The 10840-nt window shown below is 38.7% G+C and overlaps 1 protein-coding gene across 1 annotated transcript; it reads right to left on the bottom strand.

Annotated features, from left to right (window-relative positions):
• Nucleotides 1-3237: 3237 nt before the first annotated feature.
• On the bottom strand, nt 3238-10282 carry LOC127864573 (uncharacterized). Its single transcript, XM_052404306.1, has 3 exons — nt 10172-10282; nt 6465-6528; nt 3238-5779 (listed from the first exon to the last, which is right to left on the bottom strand). Exons 1-3 carry the CDS (start codon nt 10218-10220, stop codon nt 4138-4140), a joined length of 1755 nt encoding a protein of 584 aa, XP_052260266.1. The 5' UTR covers nt 10221-10282; the 3' UTR covers nt 3238-4137.
• Between the last annotated feature and the right edge of the window lie 558 nt (nt 10283-10840).

The raw sequence follows: 10840 nt of genomic DNA, 5'->3' as shown, positions 1-10840 counted from the left end.
CTCAGCTGTAATTGATCAATATGAAGTTGCAACGATCTCGTTAGTGGGATTCATCTTGTGGTATGTTAGTATTAGGTATTGCTTGATGTTCGCCTCAACGCATGCTTCAAACTCTATGCATATTGTGTCGAATATATCGATTCATACTTCAAAATGTATGTATATTGGGTCGGATATATCAATTGATGCCTAAAACTGTATGTATATTGGGTCGAATATATCAATTGATGCTTCAAACTGTATGTACCTTGGGTCGGATATATCAATTGATGAATCAAACTGTATGAATATTGTGTCGAATATATCAATTCATGCTTCAAACTGTATGTATATTGGGTCGAATATATCAATTGATGCCTCAAACTGTATGTATATTGGGTCGAATATATCAATTGATGCCTCAAACTGTATGTATATTGAGTCGAATATATCAACTGATGCCTCAAACTGTATGTATATTGGGTTGGATATATCAATTGATGCCTCAAACGGTAAGTATATTGGGTCGGATATATCAATTGATGCTTCAAACTGTATGTATATTGTGTCGGATATATCAATTGATGCCTCAAACTGTATGTTTATTGTGTCGGATATATCAATTGATGCCTCAAACTGTATGTATATTGGGTCGGATATATCAATTGATGCCTCAGATTGGATGTATATTGGGTCGAATATATCAATTGATGCCTGTATGTATATTAGGTCGAATATATCAATTGATGCTTCAAACTGTATGTATATTCGGTCGAATATATCAATTGATGCCTCAAACTGTATGTATATTAGGTCGGATATATCAATTGATGCCTCAAACTGTATTTGTATTGGGTCGGATATATCAATTGATGCTTCAAACTCTATATATATTGTGTCGAATATATCAATTGATGTTTCAAACTGTATGTATATAGGGTCGGATATAGCAATTGATGTTTCAAACTGTATGTATATTGGTTCGGATATATCAATTGATGCCTCAAACTGTAAGTATAATGGGTCGGATATATCAATTGATGCCTCAGACTGGATGTATTAGGTCGAATATATCAATTGATGCTTCAAACTGTATGTATATTGGGTCTGATATATCAATTGATGCCAAAAACTGGATGTATATTGGGTCGGATTATCGGATATATCAATTGATGCCTCAAACTGGATGTTTATTAGGTCGGATATATCGAATTATTAATTCAAAATGACACACGCGGCCTTAAATTTATTTGGCAAAATAATGCGTATATGTTCATTAAAACTGTTGTGTGTTCTATTTCATACATATGGATGTGGCGTCTTGTTGACAGTTAGTAACAACACGATCGCTTACGGCCGTAAATACATCAGCGACCACAAACTATATCGAGTTAAAACGTCGAATGACAATAGTTTTCATTTGTGGTTTTTAATTCAGAATACTAAAATGTGCGTGAGATTGGTCGAGTTGAAGACGTTTTGCTCAGGTTTTACATGAAAACACTTATATGGAAGATTTGTAGCCATGCAGTTGTTATACTATAAACAGTTCAAGTTTCGACGAAATCTAACTTCTACCGACCAAAATAAAGAAAAAACGCGTTGAAATAAGTCAAACGATAAACGACTTGATAATAATAATTCGTATAGGTTCTATACACCCGAAGGCGTGTAATGTCTCGAGCAAAGACACTTCTGTTGTATCAACTGATGAAATTGTCGTACCCTTTGTATTATTGTTTTGGTGGAATGGGGCTTCACAGTTTTTGCTTCGATCGCTGAATGACTGACAAATTATTTACACCAGTTTGTTAACACCAGTAATAGGACATACTAAACTACAGTTTCTTAGAGTGCGAACTAGATATCAAAATCATCGACATCGGCATCAACTGTGTTAGTATTGTCAACATCCAACATCGAATATATTATGTTGTTTCACTCATCAACAACATCGATTGCGAATAAGTAGAGAAACGCACGCAGGCGTTCAAAAGCATTGTGCGTCACGCTTTGCGATGATTAAAAAACACCGACGTTGTTAAATTCGGATCCGTCTAGATGAATCGCTAGTGCACTGGACTGCAATATGCGTAAACGCGGTTTATGCGTGTGAGTAAAGTGTCCCAGAGTAACATGCCCAGCCCATACAGCCTCATCGGGACGACACTTTCCGCTGTTATGGTATTTTTCGTTTAGAGGAAGCCTCTTCTTAGAAAAAAATATTTTGAAGCGGAAAGTGTCGTCCCTGATTAGCCTGTGCGTAATACACAGGCTAATCTGGGAGAAACTTAACGCAATGCATTAAAGCCCGTTTTGCAAAAGCGCGGGACTGAATATCCATTGACCATTCTCTAATTGTGATTTGTCCGCGGGACTGCTTTTTGAAATTTTAAGTCCTTGAACGGTTTGTACCATGTTTGTTGTTCAGAGTTTATTTACAGGTCCATTCGAGCCCCTTCACGGAGTTATTAAGAATGGACCTGCCCCTGTGACCTTTCAGGGGAAAAAGATTAATTTAGAGCCAAAGTAGGTCAAATTTACCCCGGCTTCCCGGGTATTCGCCAAAGATATAATTTAGATCCAAATAGACCATTGCAAGGTGGCCAATGAGACCTTAATGTGCACTGGTAGATAGACAATCTCAAAAGACAAATTCATGCCTGAACACAGCACCGCTGCAACTCACAGCTCCGCCTTTATGGCCCACTTGTAGTCATCGGCCGTCGTATTCATCCCCGAGACAGTTTCCCCAGTGCGTTAAGCGTACTAAGTACCGCTGTCCCGGGGTCCTTCTCCAAAGCCTTCCCCTCGATATTCTTGGGTTCCCCCCCCCCGCGCAGTGCACAGACCCAGGTCCGTCCCGTTTATCCCCCACACTGGTGGTCTCGCTGTCCCGCCGTCCCCGGCCCTCTTCAGACGGGACCTCTGGCAGGTCCGGGCCGGCGAACTCTTGACGATAAACAGCGGGTGACAAGTCCGCTGCATCTTGGAGAAGACAGCAAAACCAGCAGTGTAGAAGACGTCTGGCTCGAGGGTGACGGACTCAGCTGGATTAGCAGAGCCACCCGCAGAAGTTCCCCTCTATAAGGAAATATGTACAGGTGAGAAAATCTTCTGCGGGCGACTCTCGCCTCGGTCGCGACGCGCACGCGCCAGCTGCTGACCGAGCGGTTTGTACCAATAAATACATTGTTTCGTATAAACATCTAGCCATCCAAGCAGAACAAAAACGAGCAACAACATCGCAAAAACGATTGCATGATATTTAATTGTATCCGTACATACGATAACTGCTAATGCCATTGGAAATAAATTAACATTATAATAAAACCAACCGTATACAGATTGTATGTTTATTTAGAGCCTAACTCTTTTGAACGAAAAATCTTTTAAATGAATTTTGCATAAACGGACTAATTATGTCATTGAAAATAAACTTCACTTTCTTTTATTGGAACTGACGTTGTTTAGTTTTAGAAATGCTTTAAATAATTTTCAGCGGACAGATGCTTTAATTATACCAGGGCATCACAATAAATGTGTCAGTACTAAAGTGGTGGATGGAAATAATGCAAGGCAACTGTTCAACTAAATAATATTTTTACTACATGTTGAATTCAAAAGAGTTGCATCAGATTTAGGTAATCAAAGGAGCTTGGTTCTCGGAGAAAGTGGGCTTCATGCATGTGCGTAAAGTGTCATCCCAGATTAGCCTATGCAGTCTACACAAGCTTATCAGGGAGGACACTATTTTCATTTTTTAGGAGGTCGCTTCTAAACGAAAATCCAGTCTTGGCGTAAAGTGTTGCGCCTGATTAGCCTGTTTTCAAACTGTAGTAAATATAATAATTGCACGGGCTAATTTGGGACGACACTTAACACACATGCATTAAGCCCAGTTTTCCAAGAACGTTGCTCGAATATACGTTAAGTTTAATTATTCACACAGCAATATACAGCCAATATTCTTTTTTTCTATAACAAGGAAAGCGATAAATAACTGAATTCAAAACAAACAGCTCAGTATCGTCATTACACGACACGCCATAGGGCATACCAATATCACGTACTATGTTAATGTTTATTCAATGCAACATGTTGTCATTTCGTGCCTCATTAACGTTGTATAAAGAGATAGACCAAACACGTCCGCGTTTATCGTCTGTCGCATGTCATGCCGGGATTCTTGGGTTGACATAGGCCGAAATCGCTTCGACTGGAACCAGAAGCTATCCGCGTGCAGCACAATGGTACTTTGGAACCATAGGCGTTGTCAGACGCACAACACTCCGGTCCACTTCCGACTTTGCATAACTCTCCTCGTAACAGACACTGACCGGCGTTATTGCGGCCCCATGACGAACCAGGGGTGGTGCCGTAATTTGGGGCGCGTGTGTAGCTACCGCGCCATGATTTAACCTGCTTAGGTTCTGTTTTTGTGTTTGTGTAGGTTTGTCGATCAGAAGTGGAGCTGACTTGACCATTCGGTTTATTATTATATTGATAAGCCTGCACGTTTGCAAAGTTCGGCCATGAGCTCTGTTGACCGTTTCCGATTTTACCGAAGGCGTCCTGTAAACGTTTTCCAAAGTCTGTGTTTGAGTTGTCGGACTTTCCGTTTGAGTTTGGCGTAGGATATTTGTTGTCGTTGTAGGCTTGTACCGATGGGGTATCTACTCTTACCGAATTTCCGGAAGGAGGGCTTTGCCATGTGTTCTTTTGCGCTCCGTCTGCGCTCGCAAGAGCGTCTTTAATTACTTTGTTTCCGTCGGAACCAGTGTTTGAATTTATGTTAGAAACTTTGACGTCACGGTAATTTTGTACCGATGGGGTGTCAGCATTGTATGAATTTTGCCAAACTTGTGGTCCGCCTTGGTTTTCAATGTGGTCTTTAATGATTTTGTTGACGACAACGTTTGATCCGTCAGAATTACCGGTGGAAACTTTGACGTCACGGTAGTTTTGAACCGATGGCGTATCTCCTTTGAATGCATTTTGCCAGCTCTGTGCATTTCCTGTGTTTCCGGCGTTTCCGAGCGCGTTTTTAAGGATGTTATTGACGTTAATATTGGACCCATCGGGGTTTGAAATGCTAGAAGAAACTTTGACGTCATTATATTTTTGAACCGACGGGTTATCTGCTTTGAAGAAATTTCCGTTCGACAACTTTTGCCATTTACCCTGTTTGTTATCTCCAGCGTTCGCGAATGCGTCTTGCATTCTTTTTGCGACGTCGACGTTCGACCGTTCGTCAGTGTTGGAAGTGACTTTGATGTCATTGTAGGAATTGACATCATTGTAGGACTTTACGTTAGTGCTCGGGAAAGACTTGAAGAAGTCTGCGAAGTTCGCCGGAAACTCTTTGTTCGTTTTGCCGGTCGCCGAGTTGTAGGCGCGCGCAACATCGCTTTGGTCGTCTTGGTTGATGTACGAGGTAGTCTTACTGGATGCCGACTTGATAAGGTCTGCCACGCTGTCGGTAATTTTATCCTTCGAGTTGCTTAAAGTCGAGTCTATGATAGCAGCAACGTTCGCGGGAATCTCTTGGTTGTTCGTGAGTTGCATCAAGCTGCTCGTGACTTCCGGTTTGTTATTCAGACGCACTGACGTCTTCCCTTGGTCAATGTCGCCGACTGCCTTTGTTAGGACGCTTATCGCAGTGTCGAGGTCCGCGTCATCGCCATCGTCGTCGACCACGCCTCCCCCGCCTCTGCGTGCGGTTTGATCCCCGCTATACTTGTCCCACCCTGTTTTACTGCCATAGCGACCGTCATCATTTCGGCTGTCTTTAAGTGATCTACAGGTAAAATATGTAAAGGAAACATTATCATCTGTATGACATGCATTTTGATCCTCGCCCAATAGGTATAAGAGCGTTTTGTATAAATAACTACTGTAAAATTTTAATTACTTATACACTTTTATGTAGCCAGTATTGTTTGTTGATTTCGTGACTTGATCGATCCACGAATTTAACAAAAACACATCTGAAACATGACCGACGCAAACTTCTAAGTTTTTCCTTAATTTCAATGCCAAAAAATAACGTGTGCACGACAAAGTTATGATTTGAAAAACTACGAAAACTTATGCCGACGAATGTTATTAATTGTACAGTATTGCTTATCAGAAATAAAACTAGCACTTAGTCCTTATATACTCATATTCGACGCAAATTTCTTCATAACTTATAAGCCAATGAACACTAAAAATCAACGAATATTTCGTACAATCTTTCGAAAAAAATAAAGTTAACACATACGAAATCAATTTACTCACAGCAATAGCCAAAATTTCAACGCTATATGTGGTCTGGTAAATAAGATTAAACGCAATACAAAATGCTCGTTTTTATTTTGTGTGTCCTATTATTTCCATGTTAATGTCCGGTTACGATATCGGAACATTTACGAGCGAACACGAGATTAGCTTCGGGGCCTTCGGAGCACGACGTAGTTCTAATGTAGTCCAATAATATTTACCCTAACACTGACAGCAGTACCGATTTTCCTTCTTGTGCGTCTCTGTCTACGACTGCACCGGAATCTGAAACAGAAATGGAAAATATCTGAGCATGCGCAGTTGAATTTAAAGCTTGACATGGAAAGCTTTTGGTAAGATTTTTTTAATAGAGTTTCAAAACGGTGTGGATAATATAGAATTGAACGCTTCAAAGTATGCCAATAAAACAAAATAATTAAATCGGAGTTAATAATTGTGTTTTATTGGCATACTTTGAAGCGTTCAATACTAACTTAACCCTTTCGAGCGTTTAATTTTATGGAACATGTATAGGAATGTCCATCGCTTAATATGTAAGTTGTTTACGGTTAAAATATATATCCCCCACTCCCCATCCTACTCCCTTTTGGGGTATTCAGCAAAGTAACAAATATGAAGATTATAAAGTCAATTATTTTGCAAAAAATAAAAACCGACTTAACAACTTTACGAACAAAAACCTACTGAGTTGAAGACTTAAATGATTTTTTGTTTGCATTTTTCTCCTAAGAAAATAAAAAAAAGAAACCTGTTCCTTTTAGCATCACTGAGTACCGTGTATTTTATCCTTGAGAACAATTAAATTTGCCCGGGATATCAACGGCGACAAAGTAGTGATTTAGCGATAATGATCAAGTGATTTAAAAGGTTACACCACTTTGCCGTAATTATTCTACACAAAAAACAATTAACATAATAAATTAGAATGCCCAAAGTTAGACCTCGTATTTAAATTAATGTGTCGATTTTCTTAATACAACATCGCTCCAACATCTCTCATTTAACTCAATAAAAATGGAAATTAGCGATACGTATGTGTTCAACATAGTACATGTATTATGCATTTGATTTACGAACATGGCGTTGCGTTTGACTATTCATATATCATAACCCTTAATCTATTTGTCACATAAACTTAAGATCTTAACTGCAATCCCTTCAGCAGATACCGATGCAATCATAAGAAAAATCTTTCCAGATCGTATACGATATATAGTTTTGTTATGTTTTTCTAATTGAATGGAAATCAGTGCAATCTACTACATAAAAACGTCATTTCTGTATTGTTAAGAGTTAAAGAGTCAAGAAACTAAAGTGTGAATGAAATATCTATTGTATTACCTATTTTCGTAAGAAAATTACACCATTTACTGCGACTTTTTTAAACGTTCTGCTCAGTTTGAATATGCTTCAGTGAAATATAGCAAATCAAAACCATGTAGAGGTACATAAGGCTACCTGCTTGTTTTAAGAAAGGGGTTAACTGTTTAAAATACGTGAAATACATTTTTATAAGAAAGCTAGTTAATAAATCATAAATAAGCAACGATCTGGGAAAACGGGGTTTAATGCATGTACGTAAAGTGTCGCCACAGGTTTCTCTGTGCAGTCCGCACAGGCTTATCAAGGGCGACACTTTTCGCGTAAGCAGGATTTTCGCTCAGAAAATCTTTCTTTAAACAAAAAAAACACACACACATACAAACGGACTGCAAAGTGTAATCTGGTACAAAACGATCTCTGATGCATATAGCCCCGCTTTTCCCGGGGCGCGGCTCAATTTTAAAGGTGTTAGCGAAGCACGTTCGTTTAACAGTTTATGCTATGCTTTCTGAATCGCTCAATACTAATTTGAATTTAATTAAGCCATGTCTGTACGTTGATTGACGTATTAAAAAAACGGCGGTCATTTACAGTTGTGATAGTATTAACTTTAATATGGTGACAGCAAAGAGGGAACTGGGATTTTGAAAGTAACTGTTTTGATGTACTTTGCCTATTTCCATTTAGACTGTGTCACATTATTTCCATAGCTGACACACACTAACGTCCTTTTTTCTGCGTATTCGCTTTAAACGGTTCACATCAATTTACTGAGTTCATTTTTTGTTGCGTGCATTATTATATCCGTTTGCAAGTCAAATGAACCCGCAGGAGATAATTACAATTTGATAGATTTTTATTGGTGTGTAACTTTACCTTGAGATTTTATTGTTCGATAAAAGTGTTCCTTGATTGGATTTTACGACAAAACAATAATGAGGGTATTAGTCAATAACAAAACGTGCTACGTGTGAAACAATACGGGTTACAAATCGTATTAATGTCGGCAACATATTGTGCCGGATTTAATTGTATCTACAAATGGGTGTACCAATTAATTAACTAGAGTATATGTTTGATATAAACATTCACCAGATTGACCGTATGGACACGTGACGTATAATAAGTCAAAGAAGTCTTGCAAATGAAAGGTGTATGTTTCAAGCCACATTCATACTCAAAATCAACGAATATTTCGTAATAATAAATATCAATTGTAAAAAATCAGTGTTCCTTAAAGCGATAGCAAAACTTTCAACGCTAGACGTGGTATGGTAACATACATTTAACGAGATACAAAATGCTCGTTTTTAGTTTGTGTGTGACAATATATTCCATGTGAATCTTCCGCTACGATATCCGAACATTTACGAGCAAACGCAAGATTGGCTTCGGGCAGCGTCGGAAGCACGCCGTTGTTCTCATGTAAAGTCATTGTTATTAGTGGGATATAAATATTCGATGATTGTGTCGGTTGACCGATCCGTGAATATAACACAAACCCCTAGGAAAGTGACCGACACAAATTACTTTTTTCCCAAAATCCGAAACCCATAAAGGAACGTGACTACGCACGGGTAAATACAAAAAAGGAAATTCCATGTGAACAAATATAGATATTTTTACAGAATTTAATTGACTGACACATCTGAAATGTGATATAATCAGTAGAGAAATGCGCAAACGATGGTTAAGTATTTTATAGCTGGCTTGGTGGACCGACAGTTCCCAGTTTCTCAAACCGACCTCTGAATAGTGGACGCATATTCCCCACTTTTCAAAAAAAAAGATTTATTCTCAAGCAGTGGACCGACCGTTCCCAGTTCCTAAAATCAGTTCCTGAATAGCGGATGACAGTTCATTGTTTCCGAAAACTAGACCTGTTTCATACATTTATCAAAACGGATTTGTCATGTAAATAGGTTGCTACTCAATTGGTTTACATCTTTGATATCGCTAAGTTGTCTTCGATTGTAACATTTTCAATATATACGGTAATATCAAATACCACTCATTGCGTCACGTTATTTTACCAGTTTGCATTCTCGACGACTGTATTTAATTAGATGTTCGATTTCGTATGTAAATGGGGGTTATTGGCAATGTCAAATTATACATATTAAGCTCAAGTATAGTTTACATTTATGATTAAGTAATTTAGAAGAGGGAATCCAAATATAATACGCCAAACAAAATGTGTGTACACTAGTCTAAAAATACCAAATCTAGTTCGAGAAAAGATACTATTGAACACATGCAAAAACAATTGTTTCGAATGTAATTATTATGGAGGTTAGTTTAATTTTAAATAACATTGTACATATAACCGTATGTATAATTATATTTATTTGCATCGAATGTATCATAGTGACATGGAGGTCACGTGTACGTTCCCCAAATTAGGAGCGTTCTTAAGATCCTCAAATGCACAAGTACTGGTTCTTTATATCTCCCCAAATACATCTAGTACTGATTCTACTGAGGAAACGGACTCGAAAGCATGCAATAAGCCTTTGGCTTTAGATACAATCGAGCTAAAATAAATAGGGCTCAATTAACTAACTAAAGAAATAAAAAAACTTACAGTTCAAAATCACCAGCAACACGATGACGATACTACACAGAAAGTTCATGGCAAATATAAGTGATCATACACCCACCATAAGAAGAATAATTTAAAAATGAACCTGGCCCCCTCTTTGCCAAGCGCGTAAGTACATTTATATAAGCCTTTCACAGGTCGTTACGGGTACTAAATACCTCTTAGCGCAATGCAGCTGTCCATAGCATGGGATTATCGCCATCTGTGCGTCACATCCCGGCTTAATCCCTATTGATTCAACATTTGTATCACCAGCGTGTTTTTGTATATTTAAAACACGTAGATCTGTTAAGTTGTGAGTAAGCACACAACTTTCTTAAAGGAGTTTATTCATGAAACATTAGTCTTTTCCTTGCCAACATCCAGTGCCACGGAATGTTTCGTCCCTGCTTAGTTTGTGCACACTCTGCCAACATCAGGTGTCACGGAATGTTTCGTCCCTTCTTAGTGTGTACACACTCTGCCAACATCCAGTGTCACGGAATGTTTCGTCCCTGCTTAGTCTGTGGACACTCTGTCAACATTCGGTGTCACAGAATGTTTCGTCACTGCTTAGTTTGTGCACACACTGCCAACATCCAGTGTCACGGAATGTTTCGTCCCTTCTTAGTGTGTACACACTCTGCCAACATCCAGTGTCACGGAATGTTT

Source organism: Dreissena polymorpha, chromosome 1 (genome assembly GCF_020536995.1).
Source record: "Dreissena polymorpha isolate Duluth1 chromosome 1, UMN_Dpol_1.0, whole genome shotgun sequence".
NCBI lineage: Eukaryota > Metazoa > Mollusca > Bivalvia > Myida > Dreissenidae > Dreissena > Dreissena polymorpha.
This window is presented reverse-complemented; position numbering and strand designations above follow the sequence as displayed.

Bases quoted from the DNA above. Each gene is read 5' to 3' on its own strand.
- LOC127864573 (XM_052404306.1), bottom strand. From the start codon at position 10,220: ATGAACTTTCTGTGTAGTATCGTCATCGTGTTGCTGGTGATTTTGAAC. The intron at 6,529-10,171 runs GTAAGTTTTTTT...TTTCTGTTTCAG, and splicing joins GTTGCTGGTGATTTTGAACT to ATTCCGGTGCAGTCGTAGAC. The intron at 5,780-6,464 runs GTAAATATTATT...TTTTACCTGTAG, and splicing joins GTACTGCTGTCAGTGTTAGG to ATCACTTAAAGACAGCCGAA.